Raw genomic sequence first — 19,010 nt, forward strand, 5'->3', positions numbered from 1 at the left:
CCCAGCCAGAGGTCAGGGGTCACCGGCTTGGCTCTGCCTGGAAGCTCTACTTTGTTCTGTCCACATAATTAACCATTACCTTAACTAGTGCTCATTAGAGTGCTGCAACCATCCAAGCTGTTTATGGTGGTGTACTTACATAAACACGCCTGAATGCTTGTACAGCATTTGCATGAGAGAGAGGCCGACCCGAGTGAGCACGTCCTTCTTAGTTAAAGATACTCTTAATGGGTTTAGACTTATGTAAGGTAGAAAACGGGACTCAATGAGTTTTAAAATGAGCTTTGATTTAATGCTGCCACCCCAAAAATTATTGTTCTGAAAGATTTCAGTTGTGGTTAATGGATGCTCTCATTTTTTTGTTTTTTTCTTCAAATGTTTTTTATGCAAAGAAGATTGAAATTTAGTCTCCAAGAAATAAAATAAATCACAGTGAAATAAATGTTTAATTTAAGTCTGGATTTTAAAGATTCAGGTTTTGCTAAATTTGCTGGTGTTGTAGAGTCCAGATTGTTCTAGTACTTTCTCAAAGCAAGTGTAGAAATCCATCCAAGAATGATTTTTAACATAACTCCATACTTTCAAAAAAGAGGAGCATTTTTTATTTTCTCAATTGATTTGAGATTTGCACTCAATTCATAATTTTTATATTTAAACCATTTAAATTATTGCATAAATATGTTTTAACATTTCGGAAATAGGGTTAGAAATTCACCAAAAACAACAATCATTCATTCAACTTTTCACCTCTACTTCATTATTGAATAATAGATTTTCTTTTTAAGCTTTTTTTAAACAATTGTTGTTAAAAAATATATTTATCCAAGATCATTGCACACTGGCTGCGTTAGGAGGATCTCTATTTTCATTTTAAAGTTTGTCAGTAAAAAATAAACTTTTTTGCATCAAATAGTGATGTAGTTTTATAGACCTCAAAGTGCATATTTACAGTTTAAACTTGCAACAAAGATGTTGTTGCGCCATTGTGGAAAAAAAAAACTCGACAACTAACTCAGTGAAATTATGTTTAAAAAATGACTATAATACAGTCAACAACAGTATCGGATTATTTGATCTCCATGAGTGAGATTCATGGTTTCTCCTCTGTAGGGGGGCAGCAAACCAAGCAAGGCCTTAAATAAAAGTGTACCAATGAGACTGCCTCTGAGTAGCAGGGGAGGCCATTGTGCTCTTTTGTACAAGTCACAGTAATGTGTCATAGATTTACAGTTAGATTTAAACCTCAGAGTAGAGTGAAACATTGTGTCCAACATCTGAAGGCATGAAAACGGAGCGTTCATTGACAGAATGTCACATTATCTATCACAGGTAAAATGGTAGCAGTGACAAGAAGAAAAAAGTTTATTTTTTTAAATTTTTCTAAGTATAGTTTAAAAGTGAGGGAGTTATCAATCCAGACACCAAGGTACTTGTATCCATCAACTACCTCTATGACATTTCCTTCAAGGGTGGACACTACAGGAAAAACTTCAGGAACTTTTTTTGGATTTAGAAACATCAACTTGGTCTAGTCAGCATTATGAGCTCATTTTAAGTGAGTAAAAGAATACCTTGGAAACCATAGAAACTTAGACTGACTTGGACCAATCACTGATTACTAACAATGTCTCCCTTCAACATGGCGGCGTCCATTGGCTTCCTTTTTGTTGGAGCTGAAAGTAAACGATCTTCTACGGGCTACATATGGAGCTATTTTGAGGCTAATGTTATTTCAAACCCAAATAAAACATTTTGAAAAAAATATTGGTGTTTGGCCCAAAGAAAATGTAAAATGTTTGAAATTTTTTGCTATTTTAAAATAAAATTTATTATTTTTTACTTCAAATATTCCGTTTTTTAGGTTTCAAAACTCAAAATTTCAATTTCAAAACTTTTTTAAAATATTTTTTTCTCTTTCAACTACTTTTTTTTTTATCTTAAAGCTTTAGTTTTAAAACTATTGACCCCGTTGTGGTGTGTTGGGGCGGGGCTAACACAAAGGACCAATCAAAATGGATGAGGGTGGTAAGTTCAGTCCCGGTGCATTCACCGACTCTAAGAACTTGGATGATTACAGTCAGAAAATGGCTGCATTGTCTGTACTATCATAGTCTGAAGTTGTCTCAAGACGGGAGGAAAAAGCAGTTTTATCGCGTACAAACCAGGCGTCCAAAACACCGTTCCAGTCCATTCTTGTAGTGTTGTATACAGACATCGAAACATCCTTAAACTGAAATTTTCAGATTCGTAAATAAAAAAAAAAAGAGTTGAAAGTTGTGCTGGGCGATAACGATATATATTACGATATGCAACAATAAAGTATATTTTCAGTTATTCTCAAAAAAATAAATAAATAAATAAAATCATAGCATACTTTTCTGACTATTTTAAGTTACAGATAATTGAATAGTCACAAGCATTTTTTTTTTCAAACATTTTGTTAAAGTGCACAACAGTTTCAAGTTTGTGAGTAGAAAAACACATTTTTAGACAAAATTCCGCTGGAATTTCGTCAACTGTTGAAGAGTTACCAAAGCAATATATAAACACTGGAGCTGAAGCTCTGATGTTAAAGCTATTTTTCCCCCAGAGGTTATGCCAGTAAGTGGAACTTCAGTCTCAAAAGAACTCGCTAGTCTTACTTTGAAAACAGGAAGCTTCACTAACACTTTATTTTTAAGATTTGCTGGCTGTGGCACGACGCATTCGGCTTCACTTTGGTTTATATTCTTTATTTCAGATCAATCAACATTTTTACTACACTCCACTCTATTTATGAAGATTGCGAATCAGCAGTCGTGGACGTTGAGAATTTTCATACTCTAATTTTCGGGAGCAGATTGCAAGAGTCCAAGTTCTCAGATACTTGTTACAGTCCTACTCCACAGCTTGGTTTATCTTTTTGTAATCTCAAATTTTCGTGGACTTTCCTTGAGTGATAGAAGGTTTGTTGTGTTCTCATCGGTGTGGGAAAAGCCCCCTAGCATAATTTACTCATTGCAGTTTTTTGCTCATCGTTGGACGTTTTGAATCCAAAATGCAGCCAGATCACAGACACAGCCCTCTGTTGTAGAAAGTGCTTCTTCTTGGTCTGCCTGCATTGGTTTATCGGCTTCAGGGAAACAACTTCAAGCTGTTCCGCGTCCATCGTTCTGCACTTGTGTTAAGTAACGCAAAACCTGTCGTAAAACTCGCGTAAGAGCGAATCAAAGAACGTAAAGCAGTTTTACGTCGCAAAACCACAAGATGGAATGTCTGCGAAGAATCTCTTTAATTTTTCTTTATTTTCACTCATATCCTTTTTTTGTATACACACGGGCAAGGCAATACATATGAAAATGTCTCGGGTTATTCAATTATATATTTGGCATAATAATTGATAAAATTAGCTTAGAAACGATAGAAGACAAATGCCACGATAGACACTTTCCTTTTGCCCAACAAAGTATGTATTGTCATATCGCCCAGCACTAACTGAAAGTGAAAAAAAGATTTTAAATTTAAATTTTGAGTTTTGAAACTTAAAAAACTGAACATTTGAAGCTGAAAATAATTAGGTTTATTTAGAATAGCAAAAAGGTTTGGACATCTTACTTTTTTTGGCCAAACACCAATAATTTTTTCACAAGGTTTTATTTGGGTTTCAAATATTTATGTCCCTGATTTGACTCCATAGTTACACACTCATTCGCTGCAGTTTTCATAGGCATTCAGAGATTCCAACTTTTAATCAGACTAACTTAATAGTTTTTTTAATAAGTTTATCATTTTTACCTTTAGGGAGGGTTCATTAAAATCCCCTTAGAATTCTGTTGATTTTATTTTTATTTTTTTTAATTTAATCAAAACACGCATAACAAGATGTCACTTCCATCAAAAAAGTGTTATTGGTGGAATTTCTTTCATTTATAGTACCCAATAATTCTACAGTTTAAATGTGTCTGTTTGCTTTAGTCCTGTGTGATTCTATAATCATGTAGAGGTTGGTGACTTTGCTCTGTTCTCCATTAGCCTTTCAAGTTTTGCAACAGTTGAGTTTGACTATTAATCTGCTGCTGAGCTTGTATGAAGTAAACTTTTTAACTTGTGTTATTGTTTAACTACAAGAAGGTCTGGTTAAAGCCTGACCAGAGAAAAAATGGAGAAGAAGAAATCATTTAAGACCTAAAGACAAACCAAAAACGTGTTAAATAATCTCCAAATCACACTTTGATTGTTGCGACTGGATTTTTGTCCATAGTGTTTCTGTAGAGGAAATGTCTAACCTCTGTAGCTGCCTGAGCTCAAAATCATGAACATTTTTGAAAGTTTTAGGTTGCTGTCCTTTTTAAACAGCAGTTTGACAGTTTCTAGTTTGACTGTACCACTATCATTTTCTCTTTTTTTCTGAACTTAAGGGCCTTCTAATCTTTCACGTCGCACTAACACGACAAAAGTGGTGAAATTTTTCCAACTTTGAGGCTTCATGTTTAGTTCTCTCTGCTGTTGTTCATTTATTGACTCTACAACTGCTTCATTTGAGTGTTTATAAACATATTTCTCCTTCTCAGGCACTGGCTCGCCACCTACTTTGTCATCTGGTACGGCGTTCCCTACATGACGTACGACATCTTCGCCATGTATCTCAGCCACTATTACCGCTACCATGTGAAAGGGCACGAGGACTACAAGCAGCACTCCCTGAGGACTGTGAACTCCTTCATCCGCAAAGAGTTCCTGCTAGTGCTGCATCACATCGCCCTGCTCACCATCCTGCTGCCCGTTACGCTGGTGAGCATGAACTGATGAGCACGAACTGATGAGCTCACATTGTCTGCAGTCCAGAGAATTAAGGAAAAAAAACGGCATGCTCCGGAGCTTCCAGCGTTGGTGATAAATCTCCGGGCTGCTGCACTGGCTCGTTGGCAGGAATTGAAATGATTAGGATGGTTAATTGAAGATGTGATAGAAAAAAAAAGGTTGACGGGCAGTTTGAAAGCAGAAAATGTTGAGCAGGGAGAAGGAGGGTGACTGAGATGTTCAGAGATCATCGTAAATGTGTGGGATGATGCTGAAGCAGGAGGTTTTAACGTGTGGAAAATCTCAGGATGAAGGTCAAGAACGAGACTTGAGCCTTTTTAATGCTTTTTCTTTCAATGATTGACCGACTCTTTTGCAAAAACAGGAAAGAAATTCTCCTGAGAGGGGAAATTTTTCCAAACAAGTGGGTGATCGTGGTCATGTGTTGTTTCCAGAAAGGCAAACATTTATATTAATTACTCTGAGTTATTTTGAGGGTCATATTTGCATTCTGTACTGGGACGCTGTGACCCCAACCTTGAGTTTTGCCCCCACATGCTACAGCTTGGTCTCCAAGGGAAATATGAGGTCATTTATCAAAAACTGCGATTATTCTTCCACATCGGGGAACACAGCCTTGGGATGGTGTTTTTATTTTTTGCTAGAGCTTTTTGTTTTGAGACATTTTGTGTCTTCCTTTTCTCCCTTATGAAAGGTGGTTTTTAAGGACAGTTCCTGAAGATTTGAATTATTTGGGTTTGGGCTGGATTCCCGATAACTGAAAACGTCTGACGTAGTGAGGTCATTTCTTCCGGCTGATACAGTTGACCAATATTTTTCCTACAAGTGTGACTGATATCCAATATTTGCTTATTGGTGGAATTTTTGATATCGGACCGATAATCTGAAATTATGGAAATATTAGCCAATAGCGATAATGCCACTGATATATTGCCCATCTCTAGTCTGACACCTCTCCCCTGGAATGGCAGTACATTTCCTGTAGCGACACAGATATTTAGCTGTCAGCTCCGACTTGTCTTTTGGTTTTATATTTTTATGATGTGCGATTTGCTTCTTCTACTTTGAAATTTTAAGGTAGGACTTCTGTAAGTATTAGAAATTCAACAAAACTCGTATTTTCTTCCCTTCTTATATGAACCATGTGGTAACCAAGTGGATAAAAGGAACCAAAATAATGAAAGAAATCCAGATTAAGATCCCGGACAAGCCCCCAATTAATGTTATACCCCCTAATTATGTATTGGGGATCTGGTTGAGCATAACAAAAGTAGTCTTACCCAAACTTTGAACCAACAATAGGAATGCAGAAAGATCTTCTTTATAAGAAAAAGATACATAAACAACAATTTAAATATGAAGCAAAAAGCTTCAGGCTGAATTTAGGGCAAACATAACAAAGTCCACCTATCTAAATTCACAGACAGCCCTACGTGAAAACGAAAGAAGATCACAAGAGATAACGGGACAAAAACTATACTAAAGAAAATGGCAGCTCATCCATACAGCTACATTTTTACAATGATTACCAACTGAACAGAGCAGGCCCTAACACAACACACTACACAATAAGTCACACTAATCCGTTCAACACAGATCTGAGCTGAAGGTTAGAGTGGAGCTCCCTTCTACAGCACCGAAGGTCCACATTGTGATGTAAAGGCTGCCTCCATCAGCTGTGGTCCAAAAGGCTGGAAAACCTAAACACAACACATAATTACACTCAAAGATCCACCAAAAACAGTGATGTCTCTGAAGCAGAAAAAAGCTCACTAAACACAGAATAAAAACAAAACTAATGCGGCCACATTGGTGACAGCTGTGGCTTTCATGGCTGTCGTTCTTTTGAGTCTTTTCCACTATATGAGTTTAGATTTAGCAGTTTTCAGTTGAAGCTTGTAGTTCTCCCTCAGATAGACATGATGATGCTAATTAGTTTTAACTGAGGTCTAATTCCAATAAAACCGGTTTATGATATTGAAAAAGCATTTTCAATTCTTTTAAAACCATATTTTAATGTTTTTTTCTCGAGATTTAATGTACACAAAAATATATCAATTTATTTTGAAAGTCTAGTAGGTTTGCACAATTCATCACAAATTTGTCATTATATCTGCCTGTGCATAACGCGCATAAAAAAGATGACTTAAAATGCGATAAATGGTTGCCTTAAATGTTTACACATACAAAAACAATCTTATGGCAGATTGACGTGTTTAACAAATTAAATATTAATTGGAGCCCTTTTCACATCTGACCAATCGGATGGATCTCTGTTATGTTAGATACTCGCCTCCAATGTAGACTTTAGGTTATTTGGAGTAGAATTTAAGTTCTGTTAAATTATTTAAAAATTAAATAGATGCATTGACATGGAAATGATGTATTGGTTGTTTTGCTACATGGTCATGTATCGCAAGTCATGTTGTCACAAATATCGCAAGCTTTTCTAATATTGTGCAACTCTAAAGTAAAGCATAAATGCTCGTATTTTATCCTATTTTATCTTCAGATAGCCTTAGCCCACCGTGTTTTCACCTTTCGGTTTATCACTCTGGGGAAGTAGCTTTGACTGCTTCACACAGGTGGTTTGGCAGGAATTTTTACGCAAAGTGCTCTTTTCACTCAATACGTTTTGGTTTTTGTTTTTTAAATCCAGACTAGGGACTGGCACAAGAAGACACAGACTTGGGCTTATTGCACACCTTGGCATTGAACCTCGATTCCTTGTGTAATATGGCTGCCACGATTCGTCGACTAATTGACAACTAATCGACTATTAAAATAGTCGTTACTTTGTATGATATGGAGTCTGAGTGTAGTAAAGGTGAGAGCTCTAGTGGCATTCTGCTAGCTTTATTGACTATTTTGGCATTTATTAAGGTTTTTTAAAGCTATTTTGGAGCTTAGCTAATACTTGAACTGTGTGCTAGCTCTTTTGGCTAATTTAGGATTTTTTCAGTTTTTAGACTATTTTGGAGTTTAGCTAGTATTTCAGCTGCATGCTAGCAAATTTGGCTAATTTAAGATATTTTCAGTTTTGTAGGCTAATTTGGCAATTAACTAATATTTTAGCTACCTATCAGCTTCAGCGTTTTCAGCCATTAGCTTCAGTGATTTCAACTCTCAACTTTAGCATTGTTGGCTTTCAATTTCAGCATCTTCAGCTGTTGGCACTAGCATCTTCAGTGGTGATTAGTTGACCATTAGTTGACTATTATGTTTGTTGCAGCACTATTGTGCTGTTTTAACACAGTTTTGCATTTAACCAACTGCCTATCCAGTCACTCTGTGACAATGTACACAGTGCTATGTATGTCATATTCAAATAGAATATATTGTGATTATTATTATTTAAACTTTTTTCCCCACTTTAAACAGGAAAAATGCAAACATTCAAGGTTGTGTGGGAAACGGTGGAGTTCATGTGATGACTAATAAGTCTGGTGGTTTTCGAGTCCAATTCCATGCCAGTAATGCATTAGTACTTTGTGCTCTAATGTTGTGCAGTAGTTTCAAATCAATCTTCACATAAAGCGGCATTATCTCTCAATCGTTGCTTAAGTGGCTGCAGAAAATAGACATGAGGTTTACTGTCATGGATTACCTGCCAAGCTGCAAATCTTCTTTCAACTTGTGTTAAATTAAATGTTACCTGGAAATATATATATATATAAATATATAAAAGAGGGAGGGTTATTGAAGACGGTTGACCGAACCGTCTCCTCCAAGCATCCGATGAGCCCCTTCTCCATAAACGCACAGGAAATGAAACCTCAGAGCTGCGGCACACAAATGCATTTACATCGCATCATTTAACATCGCTGGCTCCACCTCTCTCACCTCAGAGGGGCTTTTGTGTTAGAGACCATTGCTTCATACTCAGAGGCTTAACTAAAGCCTAGAAAGTAGCTGCTAACAAAAAAAGAATCCACACTCATTTGAATGCTTTGGCTTCTGGTTACCTTAGCGGAGAGTTTCCAGGACAATCCTCTTTAAAACAGAGAAACAGGATAAGTTTATTGATGTTTAAATAGTTAATAACGTTTGGTAAAGAACAAGCAAAAAGTTTCCTTCACTGATTTCTCACGGGAGCTTCTGAAATGCCTTTATCCTAAAATAGAAATCAGTCGCCCAGAAATAACTGGAGTTGTGTGTGATGATGGTGAAGGTTTATTGTGTGGGGATCCGTCTTGTGGCCCTGCAGACACGTATCCAGGTTCTGGATAATCCAAAAAAGGTCACTACAGTCATCTAAGGGTACTCCGACCCTGTTTAAATGAGCAGAAAATGATGAAAACCGTCACACTTTTCGTTTGCTTTCACTCTAAGGCAGAACAAACCCCCTTCAAAATGTCTCTGCTGTGGTTTCAAACGCACCAAAAGCTATCAAACAACATGATAAGAATCAAGTTTGTTTGAACTTGAGCCACTTGGATGAGTGAAACATTAAGGGGGAAGATTTTAAATCTAGATTCCGTGACTCAAAGACGGCATCGTCTGTATAAAGAGAACCTGACATTAGTAAAGTTTGCATTCTCCTCAAAGTTAAAGAAAAATCTCACCAGAAGAGTGTTGGAACTAAAGTCCTGATTGATTTAATTCATTTAAAACTTTGTTTTCCTGCGTTTTATGTTGAGACTGAAACCTGTCCAAAACTTGAGATTAACCTAATCTCAAAATATAGACTGTGTTCTAAAATAACCGATTTTTATTTTAGTTTAAGACTGTGTCCTAATGAGGTAACTTCGCATGGTGTTAAAAAAGAAAAAAAATATTTTTTTAAAATCTTGTATGAAAATATTCTGACCATTGATTGTATATGAGTGTGATGACACCATTGCCTGTATAAAGAGAACTGGACTGAGTGATCCTTTGCCCCCTCGTGTTCCAAACAGGAAGCCAAAATCCCATAGACTTCTATAGAGAATTAAACAGTTTTTATTCATTCTATTGGTCAGAATAACCATTCTTGCTGTGATACTTTTTTTAACATATTCTTGAAAATCTTGATTTTTTTTTTTTCATGAAACTTTTATGGGTATTCAAGTTATAAACTGACCAATCAGATCCCTCGATAAAAGCAGGTCGCCTTTGTTGAACGTTCGAAACGTTTGAAAGATTCTCCTGAACCTTCTCTCAGTGGAAGGGTGTGGCCTTATAACACACCCACTACTGATTGGAGAAGAGTGGTTGCCATAGAAATGTAGACTATGACCACAATCAAGAGTTACTCAGAATGTCTGGTTCCAAGTAAGTTTACCAAAATAAAAACCAGAAGTAAGTCATTTTCTAATATCGGTGACATTTCACTCGTTCTTTCCAGTTCTCTCTATACAGTCAATACACCTAACTCATAGAAAATGCCTTACTTCCGGCTCCAACCGAACAATCAATTCAGACATTTGTTTCCAATATGGATGCCGCAGCATTGGAACCAGATGTTGTCTGGAAGCAGTGATTGATCAGTCAATCTAAATCAACGTTTCTATGGCAACCACTCCCACCAATCAAAAGTGAGCTTGTTAGAAGGCCACACCCCCACCACTTGAATGTAGCATACATGACATCTGTTATTTTAAATGTAGGACATGGGGGCCAGTGGGCACCACCTGCTTTTATCCAAGTATCTGATTGGACAGTTTGTATCTTGAATGATTTACAGCAAGGAAAAAACGTGATTAAAAAAAAATCAGGATTATCAAGAACATGTGTCAGAGCAAGAATGGTTATTCTGACCAATCGAAGGAGTAATGGCTGTTCATTTCTCAATAGAAGTCTATAGGATTGTGGCTTCCCGGAACCAGGAGATACTTCCTGTTTGGAATGCGGGGTGTCCAGTTCTTATATACGGTCGATGGTTCCGACCCTGAAACCCTTTCAGACACATCTGACAGCGTAGCTGCATTTGGACCAACCAGGAAACCTTTTCCTAAAGTCAGAGAACTTTACTCTGAACTCAGCAGACTAAAACTCTTCTCTAATTTAATGGGTTGTTGTTTTTAAAGCTGGGGGGTGTGGCTTCTCTGTAAAACGTAAAGAAGTTATTCTTTTAATGTATTAGAAGGGATATCTTCATGTTGAGCTTAGATTTGAAGAATCCTCTGGGGTTTTTTGGTGATCTGAGCTACAATGTTTTTAAAGTTTACTTTCTTGTGCTCCGTCTTTTCCTTCATTCTGAAAGTGCTGAAGTGGAGAAAACAGTTTTGCTAAGCAGAGGAGTCGGTTTTTAGTCCCGTCCTTTTTGTATTTCAGGGTTTTCCTCAGTCAGTTCAGGTCATCCTATCCCGGTGTAGTGAACCAGGTGCGGTATAAAGCCAGGCCTTTGTTTGCAGTTGCAGTCAGCGGCTACATGAGATCACATTACTCTACATTATTCAGCTCCAGCTGCAGTTATCCTTTCTAAACTCAACCCCCCCGCTTTTGTTTCTGCTTTTGTTCCCTCAGCTTGATGCCAGTTTGGCTGTCCTGTATAAAACATGAGCACCACACATGTGGCAACAGGAAAAACCCACAACCTTTACCGATATTTGTCGTCGTAGAAAAACACAGCTGTTGTTGAGAACACTAGAGTGCATTAACACCCCCCCACTCCAACTGAGCCATTTTTAGAAGCATTCGTTCCAGCTTTGCTGCTCTTGTTAAAACAAGTTTATTCTGTGAAAAGACGTTCATCAGCGAAAGGAGTGAAAAAGGCGGCAGATTCAAGAGGAAAAGTGCAGCTTTGTCTTCAGTGGGTGGAAGGTCAGTCAGAAGTGGGCGGAGCTCATAGGAGCCGATCAGGTGTGGAGCCTTTTCAGTATCTGTTGATGTTTCTCCACCTTTTTTACATTCATCTTTGTCTAAAACCTAAAATCAAACCCTGTGGTTATCTTTTGGATTTTTGGTAATAATCGCAAGTATTATCGCGTATGTTGGTCAAAACCAATGACTGATGCTCTGTTTTTAAAAGTGTAAATAAATACATTGACTGTATATAGAGAACTGGACTTAGTTTAACACCCCCGATTCCAAAAAAGCCAAAATATCATAGAGAACTAAACTGCTGTTCTATCGTTCTATTTGTCAGAATAAGCATTCTTGATCCGATGCTTATCTTTTATCACGTTCTTGATGATCCTCGTATTTTGAAAATATTTTTTCTGTAGTGCAAGTGAGATAAAATAAGTCAGACACACGTTGACTCAACAGTGAGGCTTGATGCCTCGACCGCGTTAGGCGTGAAAGCACCATGAGACTGATGTGGACCAATCACGAGTGACTCAGGATGTCTGGTTTCAACGTGGCAACAGACATCATGGACAAATGGCGACTGAATTGACTTCACTTTGTTGGAACCAGAAAGAAGTCACTTTCTATGGGGGACGTCTTACTCACTCTGTCAAGTTTTTTATATACAGTTAATGAAACTATAACTATTTTTTTTTACTTTAAATATAATGTTTAAAAATAATGTAAACACATATACTAAAAATGAAACAATACAGCGATTTAGATCCAAATGATGTATTTAAGATTTTAAGTTTTCTCTATGTCAGCATTGTTTATAACACAAACATACTTTTTGATATTTTTGTGCAATTTTGCAAAATAAATAAACCTGATCCTTCCTTATAATCCACGTCTTCTATGACAGGTTTAACAAAACCTGAAACACTTTCGAACAAACATCAGGCAGCGACTTTTATCCATGTTGAAACAAAAGCAATGGAAGCAAATTTGAGCTGTGGATTGTGTTCGATGCAAACATGCAATGGTTTTGTATGCTATGGCGGGGGATGATCCGCCATGTCCGCCAAGATCCGTACATCTGTGTGCCGAACTGTAACTCATAATTCGTGCAATTCACTCCTAGATACATTTGTTCCAGATTAAGCAAACTTAAAACACACGTTGGTTCAGGTTTATTCAGAAAACTGGACCAAATAGTTTTCTATGTTACAACTTTGAGTTCCTGCCTGTATGTATCAGCACAGAAAGTACCAAAAATGACCAAGAACAAATAATTACCATCCATAACAAGCGAGTTGGAACACTCGTGTTAAAGGTCATGCTGACTGTCTGAATCGTTTATGTGGTCACTTTTAAACCAGGCCTTGTAAAACGTCCACTTTTTCTGAGATTCTGTTAATAAGTCGTTGCCTGAAGGAAGGCTGAAGCGGTGGATTCTTCAGCCCCGGATCTGTGCATGACCAAACTGTAGAGAGAAATGTGCCCTTGAGAAACAATTCTGGCTCTCTTCCAGAAAAATGATGCCTTCAGGCGCTTGTTGCATACATATTTCCAGCCAAGTCCTTCAAATTGGACTCCTTAAAGATCACTTCTGACACACAAATTTGGAGGAACAAGTACTGGTGTTGGTTGAGTCTTTAATGGGGTTTTTGCAGTTTTGTTTGAACAAAGTAAAGCAAAAGATCCATGGCAACAGCATTTTGGCACTTTTACACTTTATATTTAGTAAATAGAAGTTCTGTTGAGTTGAGATGTTTCTCATTCTTTCGTGGAAGAACTAAACCCTGAAGTACAGCCTCCATCTGCTGGTGTTTATGGTTTCAGACGATAAATACGGGAGGCATATTTCAGTAGTAACACACACTAGTGTGTCTGAGGAGCAGCGGCGCTCTAAAGTTTAGTCTGTCTTGTTTCTATCCTGGTTTAATGGCAGATGGCAAAGCTGTGTTTGAATAACCTCATGCTTTATTTATCTCCACCTGACAGCACTTGTCTTCTGTTTTGAGCCTCCATTCATCCACACTGACTCACCTGTTCTAAGGTGGCGTAGCTCGCCACTCAGCGCCGCACCGCTGGTCAATATTTGAAAGCTTCATGTATTACTTATGCAAACGACATCAACCCCCCCACATCGCCGGCCTCTTTCCACTTTTCTCTTGTTTTTGATTAAATGGTGTTAGACTGACGAGTCCGCTCTTTTTCTGAACCTTTCAGGTTTATGTCTGCTTTACAGTAAACATGTTTTTACATTTATATGTTAAAAGTGGTTTACTAAAATGTCAAAACAAAACTAAAACAATCGGTTATAGCAAAAAAACAAACTTTATTTTTCTTTTTGGCTGTAGCTTTAACAGAATCTGTTATACAATGGCCCTAGAGAATACTCTGTTCTGATTGGCTGTAGGGTGTCCATTAAGAAAGTGATAATGGACACCTAAAAAAGAAGTTCCAGTCACTTAGCCTGAAGGTTATATATTATTGCACTGGTCTAAACCCCAGCTGGTAACATGAGCAACAGAAACTCAGAACATACAGTAGGCGGACAGACGTTACTCTGCAGTTTATCAGTGAGACAGTAGAAAAGATCTGTGTCCTTCAAATGTCTCCGTGATCTCTATCACATTGTACCATCAGTGACGATCTTGGCCTTAATTTAAAATACTTTGTTGCTTGTCTCTGTATCTTTCTGAAAAGTTTTATCATTAATTAATGTGAGAAATTGTTGGTAGATGCACATTAGTGCTGCCACGATTAGTCGACTAATCAACTATTAAAATAGTCGACGACTAATTTAATAGTTGATTAGTCATTACTTTATATTATATGGAGGCAGAGTGTAGTAAAGTTAAAAGATATAATAGCATTCTGGCAGCTTTTTGGACTATTTTGACATTTATGAAGGTTTTTTGGGCTGTTTTAGAGTTTAGCAAATTTTTCAGTCACATGCTAGCTATTTTGGCTAATTTAGGCTTTTTTTGTTTTTTAGGCTATTTTGGAGTTTAGTTAATATTTTAGTTACACGCTGTCTTTTTTGGCTAATTTAAGCTTTTTTTGTTTGTTTTGTAGGCTATTTTGGAATTTTTCTAATATTTCAGCTACATGCTGGCTAGGGCTGCCACAAACGATTAATTTAATAGTCGACTAATCACCGATTATTTTTTCCGATTAGTCGACTAATCGGGTCATGCAAAAACTGGATGTAAAGCACACATCTTAACCATTATTAGCTTTAAAACTGAAAAAATCCTAAATTGGCCAAAATAGATAGCATGTAGCTGAAATATTAGCTAAGCTCCAAACTAGCCGAAAAAAAAGGAAAAAAACTAAATTAGCCAAAACAGATAGCATGTAGCTGAAATATTAGCTAAACTCAAAAATAGCCTAATAATCCTCAATAAATGTCAAAATATTCCAAAAAGCTAGCAGGATGCTATTATATCTTTTAACTTTACTACACTCTGACTCCATATAATATAAAGTAACAACTAATCGATTATTAAATTAGTCGTCGACTAATTTAATAGTCGATTAGTCGTCGATTAGTCGACTAATCGTGGCAGCCCTAATGCTGGCTGTTTTGGCTAATTTAGGCTTTTTTGTAGAAGTGAAGGATGACTTGGCCTTTTCCTCACACGCACGCACACACATAGGACTTTGCTTTTAGGCATTTTTTAGGCTAATATGGCATTAAACTAATATTTTAGCTGGCTATCAGCTTCAGCCTTTTCCACTATCTATTCAGCATCTTCAGCCATCGTCACTAGCATCTTAATACCTTTTTTCTTTTCTAAGTGACCATGTGGGATAATACCCTTCGAGGCGTCCATTATCAGAAATTCATAGACTTTGTGGTTCATTTCTGATAATAAACACCTCAAAGCGCATTATTACTTACGTTCAGATGTGGTTGATCGTACAAACTAAAGGCTTCAGCCAACTATACTTTTCACTTTTTTTTTTTTACGATGATTTATACATGTTTGGTTCAAACTTCAACAGCTTCAGCTTCCGTTTTCTAATGATAAAAAATAATTTACACTTAGGAAACACAATAAATTCATTCTCTAAACTAAAATTCACATTAATCGAAATTCGTATCACTTAATTTCAGTCAAATCCAGGTCAAATCCAGCATTTATTACATCATAAACAACATTTTCCAGACCATCGAACTGCATTCTCTGCTGCTTCCTTCTCTTCTCTTCATATTAATATTCTCTCTCCGAGGTCACAAACACAAATGTCATTAAACATTGCATTACTGCAAAAAAACAAATTGTTTTATTTTGAAAATATTTGAACTCTCTGACAGTATAATGGATTTCTGTTCGTCATCAAGGTGACGCTTTTGTTTACTGAAATAAATGTTCCCTTCGTTTTATTAATACTCTAATGACATTTACAGAGTAAAAGCCTCGTATTGTCCCTACATAAATTGAAGCAGTCGTCTCCGCTGGTGGATCATGTTTTCCCTGTGGTGTGTGCAGTACCACTGACTGTCTTAAGGGGTCAGTGTTCTGTTCTGGTCCACTCCTGTTTGGAATCTTAAAAAAACACAACTTTTACAGGACAGTTTCCGTATTAATACAATCAACGACCGCCTGGATATCTGAATTCCCTCTCTAACAGCTAAAAACAACAATACAATGTGGAACTATCTAGTGTCCTGGTATAAAAGCACTTCAGATGCTGATTTACCAAAGTAAAAACCTGATAAATATGGACATTTTATAAAGATTATTTATGAATCTTCTGTGGTCTAAATATGAGAACTTGGATGTTTATGAACATTAAAGGAAATTAGTAAAAAAAATCATTCAAGCACAATGCATTGTGGTCTATATTTGCCAATCTAGTTAGCCTCAATGCCCACTGGTTTTTCGCTGTGAATTCTGGGATACTGGATTTTAACTTGTAGATTTAGTCAGCTCTACATAATGACAAATGTCCTGTAGTACAATTAAGAGTGAAGGAATTCAGACACAACCAATGTGAGGTGACTCTGGATGGCCCCAAAGATTTGATTCTAATGAATTGAAGAATCATCACTTTGAAAACGGGTCCAGTGGACCAAGTCTGCATAGTTTTCATGTCTCAGGCCTGAATGATCATAACATAGAAGTTTACAATCTTTCTTTTTCATCCTCTCATCCTCCCATCTTCTGAGGCTACATCCGGTACTCATCTCCTTCTAACTGCAGCATTCACAAATTTAACCCTCAACCATGCAGCAATGGCTGGACCGTGACCAATCAGTCGGCCAAACGGCATCTCTGATTGGTTTAAACCACAATATGAGCTTAATGTGTTCTGTTGTTGAACCACAGCAAGACGGTCAGAGTTGCAGAGATGATTGTTTTATACCTCACACAGCTCAGCATCTCTGAGTACATCCTGGCTTTTTTTATTGGTTGCTTGTTTGAACCACCGCAGTGGTTGAATTCTAGATCCCTGTAAGTGTTTAAGATTTCAGGGGAAACTTTTACAACCATCCATCCCTCTGTCCATGTTCTGAACCCGCTCTATCTCTTTCTGGGTCACAGGAAGCCTGTCCCGGCCACTGTTGGGCGCAGGAGAGGTACATTCTGGACAGGTGGCCAGACTATAGCAGGGTTGACACAGTTCCAAATTGCTAAATCTTTGACAAAAATCTGGACTGTAACTTGACTGTATTAGAAAATATTACAAATTTGACCAAAACTGGATGTCCTGTTGAAATACAGTTACTCAAACACATCATCAATGACAGTAGTGAAGATAAAGCAGCTTTTTGGGGAAATGACGTCATAATAGAATAGAAATACTTAGAATAGAAATACTTTATTCATCCCAGGTTGGGAAATTAGGCATTGGAGGTGACGTGTTAAATGTGGGATTTCTAGTGAAAGTCGGCGTCAATCAGTCCTAAAAATGTAGTCAATTCGAAACATTAAATAAGAAGGGAACACGATGTTCTCCCTTCAAGGCTCTCGGCACGTTTCCACAGAAAGTGTCCTTGAGAGTCAGCTGTGTTTGTTCCCATGCTGCTGTTTGTTTGCTCAGCCTGTGTGTGTTCTCTGTCTGCTCCTCAGTTCTTCAGAAAGGACATGGGGGACTTCTTCATTGGCTGCCTGTTTCTAACGGAGCTCAGCACACCCTTCGTCTCCATGGGGAAGATACTTATTCAGGTGAGTTGGTCCAAACAAACAGGAGGATCCCTGCTGGGTTGTGTTGAGGTGACACGTTTAGCTTTAGGCTCAGAAATTCATTATCTAAGCTTCAAAGGCAAATATTTCACTAGGAAACAATATTTATTCTAAACATTTGAGCCCAAATGATCATTTTTAAATAAAGTTTTTAATTGTATGAAGTCACTCAGGTTAATTCTCCCTTAACTCCAGATAAAGAACCGTTTTCCTCCTGTTTTCTCGTGGAAATGGCAGCGATACCCAAAACTGTGTCATCAAAACCTGAGAATCTCTATTTCATTTGAGAGCTTCTATCAATAATTAAGGTGTACGGCTCAACCAAAAGAGAAAAAACATCGGTCAGCACCATTCAGCGACGGCTCCTGTGCAGCCACTGGGTTTCATGATGTACAGAACCAGGCCGCACATCCAGAACTTCTCTGGAGATGAACTTACTCTAGGACTTTTTGTTAAATCGGTGGAGCGTGGACCTTCAGGTCTGTACTAACATCTGGTGCCTACAGAGAAAAACCATCATAAAAGAAACACCAGATTCTACCACTTATGTCTAACCTAAACCTTTTGACATCCCAGAATACTTCCTCATAGAAAAATAATGAACATTTTACATCTAATAATCATCCAGTTTCAGGGTTTTGGAAATATTCATCATTTAAATCTTGGATTTGACAACTTTCCTCTCAAAAATTAAGCATTTTAGACGCTAAATAAAAAGATGAATTTTATTAATTTACTCTTGTAACAGGATTTTTGTAATCTAAATGTTTTTTCCAAAAAATAAGTAGCTTTTTTTTGCTACCAGCTCCTAATCTTAATGCTAATGTTATTAGCCTGATCGCTACATGGTGCAGTGTCTGTGTTTATTTATCGTGAAAACATCAGTAATCACATCTCCATGTCTGGGTTTATGTGATCATTCAAAGATTTTCCTGATACCAGGAGCTTCGAGTCACTAAAAAAGTCATGTGCCCAAAGCTGAGGTCCTGATTGGTCGATGCGACGTTACGACTGTCAATAGTCAGATATTTCAACTTCACGTCAACCACGTCACTCAAATCGCACCACAGGACCTCAGTTCATGTCTGTACCACAGTGGGAATAGCATTTGGTGTGAATGGAGCATCATCCTGAACTAAGGTTTGAACTTTGAGAGTTTAAACAAGAGAGAAAAGTGTGAAAATGTTCGTGTCCGTCTGAGAAAAGTGTTACAGTGTTTAGTGTGGAGTTTTACAGCCTGAAACATCTGTAATAATTGGCTGACTACTTCAGACATAATCTATCAAGAGTTAT

At 37.4% G+C, this 19,010-nt stretch overlaps 1 protein-coding gene across 3 annotated transcripts in view; it reads left to right on the forward strand.

The window, feature by feature from the left end:
- Positions 1-19,010, forward strand: part of tlcd3a (TLC domain containing 3A) — a 61,886-nt gene that overhangs the window by 36,151 nt on the left and 6,725 nt on the right. For all 3 annotated transcript variants that reach the window (XR_002918589.2, XM_024265727.2, XM_024265726.2), the window contains exons 3-4: positions 4,551-4,770; positions 17,604-17,699. Coding sequence is in view for 2 of the 3 variants with exons in the window: in XM_024265727.2 (XP_024121495.1) it covers positions 4,551-4,770; positions 17,604-17,699 (316 nt within the window). In the remaining variant the exon portion in view is untranslated. The remainder of the gene's footprint in view (positions 1-4,550; positions 4,771-17,603; positions 17,700-19,010) is intronic.

The sequence above is a fragment of the Oryzias melastigma genome, linkage group LG14, assembly GCF_002922805.2.
Source record: "Oryzias melastigma strain HK-1 linkage group LG14, ASM292280v2, whole genome shotgun sequence".
NCBI classification, from domain to species: domain Eukaryota; kingdom Metazoa; phylum Chordata; class Actinopteri; order Beloniformes; family Adrianichthyidae; genus Oryzias; species Oryzias melastigma.